Source organism: Protopterus annectens, chromosome 13.part0 (assembly GCF_019279795.1).
Source record: "Protopterus annectens isolate FY-2018-M chromosome 13.part0, PAN1.0, whole genome shotgun sequence".
NCBI lineage: Eukaryota > Metazoa > Chordata > Ceratodontiformes > Protopteridae > Protopterus > Protopterus annectens.
In genome coordinates this window covers 1,157,440,690-1,157,460,102 of record NC_056747.1, presented here as the reverse complement: position 1 = coordinate 1,157,460,102, position 19,413 = coordinate 1,157,440,690, and the positions used below count along the sequence as shown (strand labels likewise).

General features: G+C 36.9%; 1 protein-coding gene across 2 annotated transcripts in view; it reads left to right on the top strand.

The window, feature by feature from the left end:
* The window catches only part of MPP2 (MAGUK p55 scaffold protein 2), a 1,397,885-nt gene that overhangs the window by 630,440 nt on the left and 748,032 nt on the right, over nt 1-19,413 (top strand). For both annotated transcript variants that reach the window (XM_044055155.1, XM_044055154.1), the window contains 2 exons: nt 1,829-1,981; nt 3,243-3,398. In XM_044055155.1, the coding sequence (XP_043911090.1) occupies nt 1,829-1,981; nt 3,243-3,398 (309 nt within the window). The remainder of the gene's footprint in view (nt 1-1,828; nt 1,982-3,242; nt 3,399-19,413) is intronic.

The following is a 19,413-nucleotide window of genomic DNA, read 5'->3' as shown; positions in this document are numbered from 1 at the left end:
ACTGTTGCTCATATGGGGAATCATGTGTTTGGTCTTCAGGTACCTGCATTCCACAATGGTTATTAAAACATTCTAATAATCTGGCATAATATCTATCAACAGTTTCTCCTTGTTGTATGCATTGATTAATGCAAGTCCAATCAGCCCTAGGCTTCCATTTCTCAGAGATTCGGTCTGTCAGACCTTTCACTCTATTGTCCAGTTCTGCGTTACTATGTGGGAGTGATCTAAGCTGTGCATCACGGGGATTCCAGTTGCCACTGATCATGTGCCAATCTGGACCTACGATTTGTCTAACTACTTTCTCTACTTCCTCTCCATTCAAATGGTAACTTAACCTCATGCCCTGTAAGTCTTCTAAGAATTTTCTAAAATTAACTTTTGGATGGGGAATACCCTCTGTGGCTTTCCGGATGTCTTCCGGTGTCCACGGTCTATATACTAGAAGAGTTGGGTCCTGTCCTGCCTGCGGATATGAGTGGACATATCTGTTCTTCACTCATAGCTTGTGAATTTTTATTCATTTCATATAATTCAATATCCCCTCTTAAGTTGCGTGTTCAAGACCTGGTCTCGATAGGATCTCTGACGAACAGTTTTGATTTTGCAGGAACAGCTGGGTATAGCAGAGATGGATCAGCTTGTCCACTCGCTTCATATTCTGTAAAGGAAGCGGAGGGGGCGGAGGGGCCGTTGCTATTACCAAGTTGTTGTCTTCTTTATCTAAGAACATTGCTTTTGAATTTTTAATCTTTTGTTCCCTGCGGTTTGCTTCCTCAAGCCGCCTGTGTGCATGAGCGACTTCCAATTGTCGCTGCTTTTTTAGCTGACATTTCGCGTCTGTTTTAAGTTGTCTAACAAGTTGTAAAACTGTCAAAGGAGAAAATATACTTTAAAAATGATCAATACACGGTAGGTTCAGGTTAAGGTACTTTAATCTTGCAGCAAGGAGACAAAAACGTGCTAATACAGAGTTTGTTTAACTAGAATCAGGAAATGCAAGCATTTTTATACATTTTCTAATAAGACATTGCCTACCAAGCTGACGTAGTGAATCACAAGTTTTGTCATCATCATTTAGTAATAATAGTTTTTACAATATTCTGCTGATTTATCAATTTTTGTGGGAAACTTCCTAAGAAAAACACCGTGGCCTTGGCTACCACCAGTTAGATAAATGCAATGTTACCATTCAAGGTATTATGGCTAATTCGAGCACAAAGCTAGTATAGATTGCAGTTCATTTCTCCAACAGTCCTTTGTTTATGTTATCTCTAACTTCTGCAGCTGTGCGTGTTCTCATACTTCGAACAGAGCTGATTGTTTAAAATCATTACATTACAGAATATAGCATTGTTCATTCTTTACTTCCTGACCTAGCAGATAATCACCTGCTTCTCAAGTACATTTCCAAAAGGCATAAACATGAATATTGCTGTGCTAGCAATTACTAGGTCAGAGGGCATCTTGCAAGTTTCAGAAAGCACACTGCCGTTTCAAAAAGCATCTTTTAGTCTCATATGAAACTCAACTGTATATAAAATAGTGCATATAAAATAGAATGAAAAACGTGTTAACTTATTTAGTTTCTAATCAGCATTAAGCACACACATTAATACATATTTTTCTGACAGGTACTGTTATTAACTCCTGGTGTCATATATAATGCTGCAATACATATGCTTTTATACTTATTCATTTTTAGTAATGAGATGAGATGTTCTGGGTTATTAAATTCAACAGTCATTCATTGGAGAAGGCCTCATTGTAGTTTATCTGATAAGATGATCTATCTGTTGTTTATTGTCCTAAATGGTATATATTGCAGGCCCATGAGCGGTTGGAGGAGACCAGGCTTGAAGCTGTGAGTGACAACAACTTGGAACTAGTGCGTGAGATTTTGGAAGACATCTCTCCCATTGCACATGCTAACAGCTCGGCAGCTGAACTATCACGAATTCTGCAAGGACCACATTTTCAGGTAAACTCCATATAAAAAACTGAATAGCTTGATGGGGAGAAAACTTTTATATCCATTAGTGTTTGTAGAAATATTTTTATTTCTCCAGTGCTTATGACACAGTATACAAAATTCACAAGATCATTCTGCTAAACAGATGTGCCTACCTGAAGTCGTATGTAGCTCAAAGATCATGTTAAAAGAGACATTTTTGCACTCTGGAGGTATAGTTGAAGTGTTTATCCCTGGGCCTCCCCTGAAAATTGGCTTGTTCCAAGTCAGACTTTCCCGGTAAATAAATGTTAAATAAATAAATAATTTGTATCCCATGAACTGAGGTATGCTCATGCTGGTTCTCAAAGTCTTTCAATGCCTGAGTCTGCAGGATGACAGAAATTGTTGCTTTAGTTTCAGCTAAAACTCTTGATTGTAGCTTAATCTGTCTGATGAATAATACTACCTTGGCTTATTTATAGTGTTCCCTTACATTCCGCTGATACATCTAAGAATGAGTCACTCCTCATCCCCTTTTCACCATGCAGATTGTAACTTCAAACATATAAAAAGAGAAAAAAAAATGTTTTCAATCCCCTCCCACCCCTATGTGTGGGACTTGGTCCTAACTCTGCTTTGACTTACATGTATCAATTCCATGGTCACATGTTAGTGGGGAAAAGTGAGGAAAAAAGCATGAGTGTACCACCAACTCAGAAGATGCAAGTCATTATAGTCTAACAAACTGTTATAAAACAATTCTCACAGAAGCCAAGCACAAAGAAGTGTGGCTATACCATTTATAGCATCTACCTTCAAGTCTGGATGGCAGATGTGTTTTATAAAATGCATTCAAGCACTGGCTCTATAAGAGAAAGCCCAGTAAATTCGGTAGCAGGATTCAGAAAAAGAACTGATCAATGGTGAGGGAATTGTGTTGTGGCATCACCATTTTCACAAACTAATGAACAAATCAGACAGTATTCAGAAACAGGCTAATGTGGGGTATTTAGAAAGTGCAATGTAATTTCCAGTGGTAATCTTTAAAGAGTCCTAAATGAGCAGCTTTGATGTACTTTTTATTTCATTTTAAAGTACTTTAGTAATTTAATTTTGCTTATTTAAGCTTATAACACTTCACTTACTCTGCATTTATTGCATCAGTAGTGGCAAAGCAGAACCCTACTTGAAGCCAAATGTTAGCAATAGCAGAAAGTGCTGATTCATTATTTGCTGACTGAGCTGAGTGGTTTTCTCTGTTCTGATGTACATCTGGCATTTTATTTAGTCTCTTCTGGAAACACACGACTCAGTGGCATCTAAAAGCTACGAGACACCTCCTCCAAGCCCAGGAACTCTGATGGACCCTGCGTTTCTTAACCAGCCTATCCCCCCTGATGCTGTACGGATGGTCGGAATAAGAAAGACCGGTGGTGATCACTTGGTAAGTTGTCATGTTTTAATTACTAAGCTAACAAGCTTAGAGAGTAATATTTATTTGGTTCATAATATCTGGGTAAAACAATTGTAGTTGATTCACAGACATGTATTTGTAGTGCCTTTATCCTGTGTCCACAAAAAATGAATCCCATTTTGTTTTTCTTTCATTGTGAAAAATAATGTTATGTTCTGGCATCATACCTCTCAACTGTCCAGATTTTTGACTCTTATTTTTGGTCTCTTCCTCATAAAATTGGTGATTTTCTGGCCAATTAGTGAAAATGTAAGTCATTAAATAATGACATATATTTGAGTTTCAGGCATCGTATCTTTCAGAAAATGCATGCTAACACAAATTATGTTATTCTAGCAACAATTTACATTCATAAGAGCAATATTAAAAATCTGTCCCTATTTTTGGGTCTTTTTCCAATTATTTTAGGCTCTGTCCAGATTTATTGCACTAAGACGTTGAGAGGTGTGTGTGGCATTAAGGAGACTTCACTGACAGATTTTCGATGACCAGAAATAACTTGGATACTAGTGTTATCATGTTGAAATGACTCAAAAGTACACATAACATCTAGAAGTTCTGAAAAGACTGCAGACAGAATAACGACAAATGTTAGGCTGTTATAAGTTGTGATGTCTGCTTGCATTCCACATATTAATTAGTTACAACTCAGAAGACACACATGCTTATCTTCAGTGAAGTGTAGAAGCTGTTGCCTTTTTAGGTGAGTTGCACAGTATGCAACTTGAAACAAAATCAAATCCAAGATTATTTGGTATGTCTTGTTAGCGGTTCTTAGTCTAAGCATCCCCGTTGTACTACATACCAGTTTTTAGTCATCATTATTTCGGAAACAAGTGTGAAGCAGACAGATTTGCAGAGGCACAGAGTATGAATGTACTGCATTTTAAGTCCATACCTGTACATTGTGTATCATTAGCTGTCATCCTACACTGTGTGCTATCTTGTATTATTAGTACTCATTATGCAGATTTTTTTTTCATGGATAAAGAGGTGTGTTACACTGTGGTGACATTAGATCATCACTGTTAACTGGCAGCAAATGCAGCACAGTATGGGAGAAAGCTGCTTTCTCCCTGTGAATAAATGGCGACGTTAGTCTTCAGAGCTGTCAGTGCCTTGCTTCGCAGCAGTATTGCCTGTTTCAGAAGCTTGCCTTGTCTTACTTCCAGCAGTGTGCCCATTTCTGTGCTTCAGAAAGGGGCCTGGCCCCTGCTGCTGCTGCCATTTCCTCTCCCCCTGTGAAATGGGGTTGCTGTGATAATTTTGAGCTGAAATGTAGAACACTGATTATAGATGACAGTGCTTTATGTCATTTTGTCTGGAGATGATTGTCTGCGTTCAGCTATTTTGAATTAAAGCAGCTATAGCAAAGACATTAAATATTTTTCCTTGACAGTTGTGTTTGACCTTGCTTTTCTTGCTATTAATTAAGATTGCTTCAATATTAGTGCTTGCCTCATTGCTTCTGACGTTCATTAATTAATGCTCTCTAAATAGTCTGTGAGCAAGAGTGTGATATTATTGTCACTGCCCTGGGAACTAAGTTTTGAAAGCAGGCTGTCAGTCCTGGACAGTCACCCTGGAAGGAAAAAGTGGTCATCCCTTGTTAATTAACACAAACAATGGTGGCAGCAGAAATGGGCCCCAGAGACTGTTTCTAGGTTTCTGCAGAGCGTATAACCCACTTGTGGCCACTTAGATCGAAACACATCTAATCTTAATGCAAAATAGCATAATTCCTTCCCTCACAGTTTCACTGTCCATTTAATTGGTGGCGTATACATTTAGACTTGTCAATTTTTGTCTTAGACAGAGCAACTGAAAAATAAATGGAACAGAGGTGTAACCCAGAAATCATGACATTCTTGAAGATTGGCAAAACTACCCCCCCTAAAAAAAAAAGAAAATGTAGTCCTCAAAAAATGTCTTTGGAAGTCTAAACTAATTTGTAGTCCTCAAAAATATCTTTGTAAGTCTAAACTAATTTGTTTTGTTTATGGGCATGATGTAGGTGTTAGACCACCTGCAAAGAAAACAGAAACACGAGAGAGCAGGGCATCAGAGTCCCCCCCACCCCCATGAAGCAGAAGACTGAACGTTTATCGGACAATGAGGAGGCGGCTTTGGGGTGCTGTCCATAGTGCTACAGCCCGATGGGAGTGTCTTAGATGCTGTAAGCTTCTTTTCCTACTCACCAAGCAGCAACAGTGCATTTGTGCCATGCAGGTATTTTAGCATTGGTCGGTTGCAAGTAAGAATTACTCCAAATATAAAAACAGAGATATTTACTGATGGAAATTAGATGTCAGCCAGCGCTGTTAATGTTTGATTGCTTTCATTTTTACCATAATACTTTTTGTTCATCTGCCCCATTACTTGTATGTTTTGCCTTTGAGTGTAGGAATTCTTGCATATAAATATATCCATGTTGCTTCAGTGGATACCTGTCTTTGGCTTCTTGCCTGGGTGAAATTCTTGCCTATATATCACAAATATATATATACAACTGCATTTATCTCAGTAATAGAGAAATAAAAGTGGTATGGCATTATAACCTTTCATGGTACAACTTAAAAGAAGTATCAGTAAAAGGACTACCACATGCAGGCTGCATGACCCCATGACCTTCAGCTCACAGCCAGTTGTAGTTTACTTAAGTAATGGCTGTGAGGCAGTAATGCCCTGCGTGAATTTAAACAGAAGCTTGCAAGACCTGGAGGCATCATCTACTGCATAAAATGTATTCTCTTAAGGAATACTTGTTGTAATAAAGTTCATTCCTAAACAGCATCAACACTGATTTGCAAAAGGTAGCTATGCCTTATATGACGTTTCTGTAGGACTAGGAGATGAGTATACTGCATTTAATAATATTGCATTTTACTCCACATGTCACATGAATATGTTCTTAGTGTATGGTGTAAAAAATGAGTGTAATGCCCTACAAAGATAGTGTAAGTAGGATTATATTAAGAACTTTGATATTATACTTGCACATCAATAATATACAAAACATTAACGCATTAACGAATCATCCCCAGAATTCAATAAAGCCTACACTAAGTGTACATGATATGTATTCAATAAAATTCTCATCTCATTTTTTTTTTGTTTTCTAGTCACTCAGAAAGATTACGCTAAGTGTACATGTAGTCTATACTTTGTGGTAACCTTTATGAATCCCTGTCGATATTTAAAGTAGCAAAATATCAGTAGGACAACTAAAATTAGGAGGAAGAAAGTGTGTGTTATGTCTGTGTTGTCTATTCTTCAGAACAGTGTACACTTAGTGTAGGCTTTATTGAATCCAGCCCATCAAGTTTTCATCTTTAAAAGAGACTTCTTCAGATATGAATCTACCGTCCCAAAGCAACCCCCTTTATATACAAAGAACCACCAAAAAAATTCATGCCTTAATTAATAAATTAGTTAAATAGACTAAGTCCCTACTAATAAAATAAAAGATGAATAGTTTATAGACAACAGAAAAACCATAACAAATATTAATAAACAGGAACTTGCTAAAAGCAAAACTTGTCAAACAAAATAACGTACAAGTACCATTCCATAAATAAATAATATAATATAATATAATAATATACTGTAATAACAGACTGTGCATATACTATACCCTTTTGGTTTTCCATTTATTTTATTTATTTTATATTTGTTAACAATGATAGACTGATAGAGCAGAAGCCCAATTTTATCTGTGGTCTGGGAGAAAAAAAGCTCCAAAGTGAGATTACAATATATCTCACAGTGAATTCTCAATAATTTGACAATCAAAATACAGATATGTAGCACAATGTCAAAAGTCTCATAAAGGGATAAGATACAAGGGAAAGGAAGTGAGACTAGGAAGAATGTTAGCCTATGTAAGAGACAGATGCATTGAAGAAACTTGTAGATTTACAGTTAGGATGTTTGACTGTTCAGTACAAGAACACAACCGGTCTTTGGTAAGGCATATATTTAGCTTCTCTATCAATATGTGCTGATTTGTCTCATGTCTGTTGTCCAGTAGGGTAAAGTTCCATAGTTTGGATTTGTGGACACAGAATAATGAGTCACCTTGACAGCTATTGGATTTAGCTGCTTGGAGGTGATTTTGAGTTTGTGTACACAAGTATCTGGCTGGGACATATTTTTCAAATGGCATGCATAGTGATGGGCATTTGTTTAATTAGTGTTGAATTTTGTGTGCAAACTTCAGTTGATTCAGAGTGAGTTGATTGGGATGCTCCAACCAGTGTACTTTTTGGAGAGCTATGCAGCATTGTGTTTTATTTGGTGTATTGGATGCAAATTTGGCAACTTTGTTATAGATTTGTGGAGGTGAGATTTGCATATGTTGGTAATTAAGGAAGAAGAATACAAGAGAGTGGGTAATAAAAGTGTTTGCTCTGTGATTTTTTTTTTTAGTTATTTTTTTTAGAAGCTGCAGTCACATAATCCGTGTGCCTGTCAGAAATAAGATTGTGATCTATGATAACTCCTAAAAGTTTGGCTTGTGGCACCTGTTCTATTAAGATCTTGTTCTTTGCTGTGATTGAGATTTTGCCAGAATTACACAGCAGTAGATTTGTTTTGTCAGGATGTAGGAGAAATCACTGAGCTATTGTTCTATAATATTGAAAGTTTGTTGCATAGTGTGCTAAATCTGGCTAAAGGAATGTCCTGAGGAGATTATGATGGAGTTGTCAGCATGATGAATTAATGTGAAGTTTAATATTTTTGTGCGCATATAATTAACAAAAATTGAGAATATTGTAAGTTCAAGTACTGAGCTTTGAGGAACATCGACTTTAACTTGCAAGAAGTCAGAGCATGTTTGGTACCATTTCAGTGCTTGAGTATGATTTAATAAGTAGCTAGTTCCATGCTTTCAGCATTAAAAAACAGATATGAAGTTGTACCATCCTGCTTTTTAGGGAGAAACACCATCTTTTTTTGATTACCTCAACTAGTAATATTTTTGCATGCAGTAGTATCTGCAGGTTGGAGGTGATGAGGAGCTCTGTGACATAAGACTGTCAGTGGTGTGTAGCTGCATGTAGTGTCTCAGTTTCATATATGTCCTTGCCTGGTTTTGTGTATGTGGTGACCAGAGGAGCATAGGAAGGATGTCAGAAAGAAAGGGATTGGAGTGGATGAAGTACTGAGGTCTTAAATGCTAATGTTCGATATTAGGCTCTACCTGCATTATCTCATGGCACACGAGATTCATGATGTCAGTGTGGCCAGTAAACACTTCTATACGTGCAGTATAGCCCCCCTCTGTATACTGTCTGCCTACTGCATATATTCTTTCCTCCTTTCCACTGGTATCTGCCCGCAGGTTACTATAAGGCACCACAAAAACTCTGCTGCTCTCTCAAAAGATAAGAACTAGTGATGCTTGTTTTCTCTTCACCCCCAAACTGACACTTACAATCACTAAGTGAACCCAAGTCGCCATTAATAAACGTTGACAAACTAGCTTTAACTCCTTGATTTTTCTGGCACAGCAGTATAGCTTTGCTATAGAAGTTGGGCTTCACTAACATCTACTGTATTTAGACATTAAGGGCAACATTTTTCAGCTTAATAGTGTTGGTGCCATTTGTCATTCTGAATTTAGTGTTAGTCAGCATTTTTTATGACAGGGCTGAATAACATCATTGTACAAGATGCCTGAAATACTGTTCATGCATGGAATGCATATGAAAAGCAATATTTTGGCCGTTACTATCTCAACAACTCATAGGTGGCAATATTTCATGCAAGATGTTCTCAGAGAGTTGTCAATGAAATCCCCATGAAAAAAAACCCATCAAATGCTTCTAAATTTATAGCTATTGGCAGCATTCCTATCTTTTTTTGAGAGTAATTGATAAGTTTTTTTAATTTGTTTTTTTGTACTCTCTTGTTTTCGTTTAGCTAGAGAAACAACTGCAGCATATTAAAATATGTGCTTATTGCATTCGATTATTTTTAAGTTAGTTCAGTACCATTAACAGAGATGACAATCACACATTGTATCCACATAATGGGGAATACAAACATATGGCAGTCTGGATTTATGAAATAAATGTCTTGCATTTCTCATTAGGATTTCAGAGAAAGAAAGTAGAGTATGCATGTATTCTCCTTCAGAACTTGATTTCTGGATTTTATAGCTATATGCAAACCGAGTAAATGCAGAGGTATTTGTAGAAATCTAAACTGAAAATAAGGCTGTGTTTTCATTACTGAAATGCTGTGAAAATGTTGACTTCTGTAAATGTTCAGCAAATAATGCAAAAATACAATTGATATTTTTAATATATGTGGTTCTACTGATAATGCTCTAATGTCCCAAACATTGAAATTCACAACGTTGATCAGAAAATTTCAACATTGCAAATTCATCAACAGCCTCAAAGCATGCAAAAGTAGAGCACAAAAAATAAAAAAAAAAATCAGCATTATTTGTGCCCCCCTGTAACCCCCCACTGAAACTGTTCGGTTTACATCAATCGCCACTCATTCCAGCTCACAGGCACTCCATGTCCTATTGCTTAATACGTTAAAATATATCTGTGAAAAATTAACATAAATTAAAAGAGCAGTAAAGTTCAAGTTAATACCAGGAGATGAATCCCAGACCTTTTACTTGTAAGGTTAATGTCTTAGCCACTACACCAGAGGACATTAACAACAGAGAGTGAAAATGTTGTTACGTCAGTCTCCATTTTTCAGTTCTGGCTTAATGCTAATAAATTTATTCAAGCCAGGAGAATGTTAACTGCCAGCTCAAAGTGCCAGAAAAGTTTTCTCCTGTTAAGCAATAACTCAACATCCCCTCCTCTTTCACAAGCACTTACACTATCTGTCACATACAAATCAAATGTCTTAATGTGTGCATGTAATGTGGAATTTTTATATAATGCATTGTAATTATCTTAACTTTTTTGTAGCATATACGTGGTTTCATATCTTTTGCTGAAGTTTGCTGCCCATTTTACCATAATAAAAAACATTATAGGAGATGCATGCAGCAACACAAACAGCATTCTTACTACCACAGTTGAAATGTTCTCCATTTTCTCTTCACAATAATATGGACTAATGGAGAGTTCTTGTTTATTTAAAAAACTGAGCAGAGTTTTTAGTTGAATTTAGAGAAGAAGCTGCCGTTTAAAAAAAGGGTAACCAGTAGAACAAATACAATATTGCACAATAACTATAGGAATCAGTCAGAATGTTTACTTTAAGAGTAAAAGTATTAGAACTAATACTCTACTGAATCTTACCTCATACAATATTCATAGCTTCACAGATGTTACATGGCAGAGTCAATTCACGGACCCTAACCACCTTGGAATTCCAACCCTCATAGGATACCTCTTGCCTCTCCAGTATGGCAAAAAAGTCAGACCCAGGATGAATTCATGGGTGCCTCTCCATCTGTGAAGGTTTGCCTTAAAGGAAGCAAAGGATATCACTCTGGTTCATACAAAATGGAAGGTTATTCTTGTGATGTTTCATACAAAATTTAAGGTTATTCTTGTAATGACGAGGAAGCACTGAGTAATAACTGTTTCCTGTCAGCATTATCTTATTTATTTGCAGATGAAGATTTTCAAGCCTTCAGTTTAAGTGCTTGTAGAGCCTTTTGTTTTTTGAAAGTGTAGGAGATCAAGGAAGGTTGAGTCCTTAACATCACAGAGTGCTAGTAATATGTTGCCACATGGGAATATGCTCAAGACGGGTTATAGGAAGAGAGCTTCAAGCATGTCTTGTTTGTTGAGAGCCTTCAGTCTTGTGATGTTTTTGTTAAAAAGCTCTAGGATCTTTCTAGCTGTGTGATGTGTTTGGATAGATTTATTATAAAAGGGGCGTTATATTCTATAATTGATTTGATGAGGGGAAAGTATAGAAAAATAAATTCTTTTGACCTGGATGAAATGTCTTTAGTTATTAACTGGCTAGACAGAAGGATTTCCTGTCGACTGTTAGTATGTGATGGTTAAAGGATAGGAAGTTTTCTTCCAGTGTACTGAGATTTCCAACAATGTTACGAGTGTGGAGTGGAATGTTGCCTGTACTTTAAGCAGCTGTACTTCTTTACATTTAATGTAAGACCGTTTCTAACACGCCATCGATCTGTATGGTGTATCCCTTGCTGTAGTAACACTGTTTGGGTTGCTGAGTGAACAATACCAAGCTTGCAGTCATTAGTAATTTCAGTTAGCCATATGTTTAGGTTAGTGGTTTGGAAGTCTGAGAAGTAGATGCTGAACAGAAAAGGTCCCAGTACTGAGGCCCTGAGGAGTGCCAGTAGTTACCTGTTTGCTTTCTCAACTGGCACCTGATGCTTTAACTGTGTGAGTTCTGTCTTGTCAGACAGTTTACAATCCTTCTTACAAGATAAGAGTCTGCCTTTAGGCCTTTAAACTTGTTTATAATTCCAGCATGGGGAATAATATTGAAGGCTTTGGCTTGATCCAGGTATGCTGTGTGAACTGTCTGGCTACTGTCTAGAACTTCAGTGATTTTCGCAAAGAAGGTTTATTAACTTATATATGCATGATCTCCATTTATCAAAACTATATTGTTGATCTACAACATTCTTTTTTAAATAAGAGCTTAAAAAAATAAATCAAATATAATGTGGTCCATAGATTTTCAAATTAGGTGCGATAGGCTGATGTGCTCATTTAATTCCTGACATCTGTGGTGGGGAACCCTTTATAGAAGCGCATAATATATATCTCAACAACATACCTGTTCCCATGCTTAAGTTGAACAGTTTCAGGAGGAGTTCGGAGTGAGTGTGGTTGGTAGTGTTCGTTAAGCAGACAGCTATGTTATTGGGTCCCATTAAAGTGGTATTTTTAACATTCAGCGGTGCATTTAAGATGTATTCCATAATAATCTTTTGAGAGGGGGGAATTTTATAACTTTGATGAATGCTGCTTCTGGTGTGAAATTGACACTAGATTTATCTGCAAGTATATTGGCAAAAGATTTCAGGGCATGAATTTATTCAAAAAAATTGCTGAGTATTATTAATGATCTGATGTAGTGAAAGAAAGCTTCAGGATTATCCTTTGCATTGGATACTAATCTTAATTCATGTTCCACTTCAATTTTCCTTGTTAACTTCCAGATATTTGCTGGTCTTTTTGGTAGAGTCTTTGGAATGGGTAGATTTTAATTTATTATAGGCCTTATTTTTATAGTGCTTATTAACACAGACATTCCATTAAGGTGGTTTATTTTTACATTCCCAGTATATTTGACTCTGGCTGGAACCACCTGGTTTACACTGCTTATTAGAAGGGATTAGAATGGCAGAAGTAACATCTGAGGTTCCATAGGGGCTAGAAATCTTGCAGTTTAACTTAGACTGCTCGTCCTACAGTTTTAACAGTTTTGTCATTTTAAAGAGATTAGATTCTGAGATGTTCATTGTGGTGGCTTTGGATTCCCTAAAGGAGAGGATTACAGATTTGTAATTAGATAAGAGCATGTAAGTATGTGCAATGCTGAAGTTTCCCAATGCCCTGGTCAAATTTCCCATAATAGTGTAAATGCCACCTTGGGTCACCACTGAAAAGAGCTCACTAGCCTACTGGAACTAACCCAGTTAACAAGGGATAAATAGCAATAAAAATAATAAAATAAATGTTGATGAGGATTATATCTAGACTATTTTGACACCTAATGGGCTGGTTAATTGTAAGTACATTAATATTTATTAAATTTGGGAAGCTTTGAGTATACCCAACTTTTGTGGTATAGGTGTTCCAGTTAATTAAGGTCTTTTATTTATGTATAATTCAGTAAGCACTTTTAGAAATCATTTTTGGTTCTCTAGGGATGTGGAAGGTAACTTGTGAACTGGACATTTGTCTTGATTAGGGTAATTTAAAATTCAGTAATTTCTTTGTGTGGGTTGTGTGCAATATGTCTAAAGATAACTGGGTCTCTGAGACATATTGCTGTTCTTTGTACTTTCCAGCAGGTCTGAAAGTGTGATCGGCACTTGACAGCCATTAAACAGTGAGTACTGTCTTTAAACTGAAAATAGGTCTCTGTCACAACATGGGTGGGTATGGATATGTTTGAGTTGCAGCAGAGCCTCGAGATCTGACAATTTATCAGTAAGACTCAACCTTGATGTTGTCTGGATACCTTTTAGTTATTTTTGGGGCATCCAGAAGGCATATATTTCCTAAAAGGGCACTTTGAGAGTAGCAAGTGCTTTGGCCAGTATGGAAAATCCATAGAACGAAAAGTGTAGGTAGTCATTAGTCAAGCAATTTGGGCTGTTGGTCATCTTTTTCAATAACACGTATGGATCCCCTGAGAATGACATCTGCTACTTAGCCAACTGTTAAAGTCAATTGCCTTCAGTTTGTATCTGGGCAATATTCTTGAGCAGTGTAAGATTTCACTCAGAGCCCGATTCTTATCTGCATTTGGCACAAGCATAGCCAGCAATAACATGTCTCTCTGCTTGTGCTTCTGTGTTGAGCTCCTCGGGTCATTCACATCTGCTTGAGCCATCACCAGATCAAAGTCCTGTATTTTCTGTGTGAGGGACTGCAGGGGTCTTGTAATGTCATGGATCCTGGAACTACAAAGACAGCTGACATTTTGTCTTTGTAGTGCAGAGTAGGTCAGTGTGCCTGATGATGGCATCACCAATTACTACATTACTAGCTAGGCATAACATTATTGTTGGACATGTGAGTGTGGTGGAGCGATGTGAATGGCTTGTTCTATGGCAGAGTCTTTAGTCCTGATTCTTGGAGTCTGGGAATATTTTTTTAAAACCTTGTCTTATGTGATCTTATTGGGGTACTTGTGAGTTTTTGTTGCTGACTAACAATTTTAGTAGGTGAGAGGGCAGTTTACAGTTTGTATAGGTAATTATATCTCTCACAAGTCACGTCATGTTGATTAGGTATAATTGGTTGTTGGTGAGCAGTACACGGTTCCTACACTGTCTTAGAATATCTAGTATAACAAAGCTGGCAACATAAGGGGTAAAGGCAGACTGAGCTTTCATGATTGTTTGTTAGGTGGGTCAGTGTTCGGAGGGCAGGAATGATGTATGGTACCAAGTCATTTAAACGGCAGCAAATATATATTAGCTAGATAAACTGTACTGTCATAGAGATATACTAAGTGAGGTAAAGCTGTGTTAACACTGAGGTAACAACCACTTGAATCTACAGTAAAGAAATTATGTAATGCAGCCTATTATTATTACATTACAGTAGCAAAGTTCTGTACAGCATACATTGCAGTAACTATGTTCAGTATGGAAAGCATTACAGTAGTGATGTTCAGTATGGCATACATTGCAGTAGCTAAGTTCAATACAGCACACATTACGGTAGCTTTGTTCTGTAGGGCACACATTGCTGCAGCTAAATTTAATACAGCACACATTAGAGTAGCTAAGTTCAGTCCAGCACACATTACAGTAGCCCAGTTCAGTATGGCACGTATTATAGTAGCTAATTTCTTATAGCACACATTACAGTAGCTACATTCAGTACAGCACAAATTACAGTAGGTAAGTTCAGTACAGCACACAGTACAGTAGGTAAGTTCAGTACGCCACACATTACAGTAATAAGACAGCAGTATATGTTGCCCAGCATAGTAGCAATAGTATGAAGGCTGAAAAGGTAGTATAAATTGCAGACAGTATGATCTGAGAGGGGTATACAACTATAGTTTGGTACTGTAACAGTAAATGTAGTAACAGAGCAATGAATACATTTCATATAATAACAGTATGAGGGCTGAACAGGTAGTCAGAATTAAACATGGAATACTCTGGAATAGGCAGCTCAAATGCCAGCATAGAATAATTGCAGGTTGACTCAGAAGTCACACACCAACACATTGCTACCAAATGAACAAAGAAAAAGTAGCTCAGATGCCACAAAATACACACTTACAAGTGCCAGTAGGCTTGGGTGTTATACAACAATTGCTTCTAGAAATTATCAGACTCCGTTGCCACACACTTGGATGGAAACAAATATAGTTACTATCAATGACTAGTTTAAGTACAAGGAAAAAATATTAACATTCTCAGCCAAATCTGTGTGTTTTATGGCACAGCCAGTACTTTTGGTAAATGAGAATTCCAGTGCTCTGAATAAATGACCTTCTTGTCCAGGTAAGCAACAGTAGCATCTCAGGAGTGAAGGTTCAATATTTCATCCATCAGCCTCTGAAAGGTAGATGGACTACCATTGCTATGTCACCTAACACCCATGATCGCACATTATATTCATCTCCCGAAACAGAACCTGTCTTCTTAACCTCCTAACCTCTCCAACATATAAACTGATACCCATTGCTTCTCCACCTGCCCTATCCATTCTGTGTTAAATTTCATCAGTGGTCTACCCCGGTAAATAAAAATTATTAAATAAATAAACAGATGCTAACCAGGATTTTTTAAACCTACAAGAAAAAAAAAAACAAACAAAAAAGCAATCTAAGTGTACAATCTATAAATCAGGAAGTTTACCTGGCAGATGACAAATTAAACCTTGTAGTCTTCTGCTTAGCTTAACTAAAAATGTTACTTCTTCGTTCCTTCAGTAATGAAAACATAGCTAATCCATGCATTTGTTGTCAAGAAATACAAAGTAAATGTTTGCCGAGTCATCCTAAACAAGAACTTACAACCCCATCAATCACTTCTTCCTGACCAGCACTCCAAAAATTCTAATTTTCCCAGCCCCATATCTTGTGCCTGAGTTCCTTCTACCAACTATCTACTTCCTAAATATTTTACCATCTCTTAGTATCTTCTATTTTTATTTCACCACAATATTGGTTACCTCATAACCCTCAGGTTTATCAACTAAATCTATTCTCTACTCTGCGTCTAAACGATCTGCTTACTCCATTGAAACTCATAATTTACTATACCTCTTTCTATATGCAAGGAAACTCGTCTTCTATTCATTTTTACTTCTAATGTTTTAAACATGTTAATTGTAAATGGATCACAGTCAATGTTTTGTTTGGCTTGTAAAATAAAACAATACATCTTCTTCTTATTGTGCATTATTAACTACCTCTGTGGAAATGTTACTATATGACTGTGCGACATTTCTCTTCAGATCTCTGCTGAAAAAGTTTTTTCATGACACAGACAGACTTTCCCAGTAAACATGTGTAAATAAATAATTAAAAACAGCAAACATGGTAATTACCGGTCCCCTCTTATTTAACTAGGCCTAAATCTAAATCTTCTTCAGTATCATATAGGATACAGGGAGGTGACTTCTTCCTTGTATAGAAAACCTCAACAGACCCTATCCTGTTATGTGTTTGAAGTCCAATGCTGTTATAAATAACTGCTCAAGAGATTTCAATCTATTTTTGCAAAATTAATGGAACTTGTTGGAGGGATAGATTGTGTCACAGACAATATTGTTTCTTTGGAACAGTCTTCCACTCCACGTAAAACAAAGTAGTTCTTTTACTCTTTCCAAAAGTAATTTGAATTAATGGATGAGTAACTACAAATTTACCTTTAGCACCACTGGCCCTCATGGATAGGGAAATCGTGCAAATACCTCCATCTCTGGCTTACTTGTATATGACATATAAGGGTTAATAACTACCATTGGAATGTAAGGCTAAGCTTCTTCAGATCCTCACGGATTAATAGCTTAGTAAGTACCTGTGAACCTATGAACCTATAAAAACTCCATACAAAAAAGTAATAATTCAAAAAAACATACTTAAAGTAAAACAAATTGCAGCAAAATGAGTGCAAAAGACAAGAAGGAATGTAGGTGTGCAAAATATAAACCCACAGATCTAGAGCATTTACCTGACAGCTCCTGTGAGGCTGTGTGTGTGTGTGTGTGTGTGTGTGTGTGTGTGTGTGTGTGTGTGTGTGTGTGTGTGTGTGTGTGTGTGTGTGTGTGTGTGTGTGTGTTTGTTTGTGTGTGCCTATTTATGTGTATATGTATTCATAGCAGTACGTGTGCATGTGTCTGTGTGACATGTGCTGTCTGAATAGAACAGATACAGAAGCATAGAAAAAGTTCTCAAAACTGTGCTATGAAGATTGCAGAAGTGATTGGAATAGATGTAAGAAAAGAAGCAACAGATATGTAATAGGAAGGTGGTGACTGGCTGAACTGAGATTAGAAGAGTAAGAAAACTGAAAAAGTATATAACATGGAAATAAAGTTACAAATTTAGGGAGTCTATTAACTATTTATTTATTTATCTATTTGAATTTGATTTCAACTGACTGATTTCAGTCTCACCATGAGATATAGATTAATTGCTATGGTATTTTATTAATGAGAAAGTTCATCTACTTATTGTTGTAGCATACAGTTTGTTCTGATAACAGTGCATCTTAATTTTTTTTATTGGGCTTTACAAGAAAAAGGAGGTTGCAGATAACTGGATCCCTAAGGGCATGGTAAGTGAAGCAAGGATCTCCCCTCAGGAGCCTATAGGATACCAAATACAGGGCCAAGGGTTCCAGGCTGCCTTGATAGCTAAGATTTTTTAAGATCATATATTGTTTTTGTTAAGGACTCCTGTGGCTTTTCAAGTTTATTTATTTTTTTAATGTATCAGATGAGATATATGCTACAAAGGGAGTATTATGTTCTGTAATGGTTCTGACTAGGGAAGAATATAAAGGAACAATGACTGCCTTGTACTTAGAAATTCCTTTTAGTAATTGTAAAATACAGAAGGATTTCTTGAATAAAGTCACCACATGGATCAAAGGAAAGGAAACCATCTACACAGGAGCCCAAATGTCTAATTACTGCCTCACTCCATAATGGGGTGGTGTTAGTGAATTAAGTTGCAGTAATTTGCTGTTTTCTGAATGGGATGATAATTCACTTCTTGGAGTTACATTTAAGCACTTTTTCTCTGCTCCAGTTATTGAGTTGTACTGATTTATTTTGAAGGGTATAAGGATCTTTAGGAGATGATGATTACACTCAGCTTGAAGTCCTCTGCAAATTTGGTTAACCAGAGGTCAAATTAATGGCAGACAAGATGGGACATTTCACAGATCCCTAAAGGACAACAAGGGACTTGTTCTGTTTGTTGCATGAGGACTCACCTACTTGGGAATGTGCATCTGTCCTTGCACAAGCTGGCTATCCACCTTTACCACACAGGAATCAGTGTTTAAGGCCAGCAGCCTGTTTACAGATCCATCATGTGGTATATGGCATCAGATGCAAAATGAAGAGTCCACTGAAAAATATACAAGTCCATGTAACTTATGGGAGCTTGTAAAATAAACGAATCACACACAGACAGTATATGGAACTCGAATAACAGTTCCTGTAGGGGACACCCCATATCCAGGGCAAGCTTAATAATCAGTTTCAAGCTAATGTAAATCCTGTCTGTTAATCAAGCTACATAAATCCACATCTTAGTGCTATACAACAGAAGACCGATAGTCAGGACTCCTTTATAAAATTAATCTTTTGGCCTTGATACTTTCATCTTTTGTTCCTGTCTTTAGAGTCTTCTAACATCTTTATTTTATTTATTTTTTTTTTTAGTTCAGATGCAAAAGGTATCTTGAAGTGTGTTTGTGCAGCATTTTTGATTTAACTCCAGCAGCAGGATGCAGACTTCTGCAGGCTTTTGGCATCCTACTTGTCTGTTTTCCCATGGTTCCATTAGTCTTATCAACCTTCATTGCCTTGCTGATATTTTGCATGAAATAGTTTTCAAGCTCACTGACAGGTCAGCACAGTGGACGTTGATTTCTATGAGGAATGCATTAGCCCTCTCAGACTCCATGAATGGTTCACCTAGATTTCATAAAAAGTCTGTTCCTTGAAGTTTCAAATGGATGAAACAGTTAGTCAAAGTTTATCTCAGTGAAATATTTAAAAAAGTATTTCTTTGATGGGGCAAGTCCTTTCCCCTCCTGATATGGCAAGGCTTCATCCCATCCCCTGTGAGT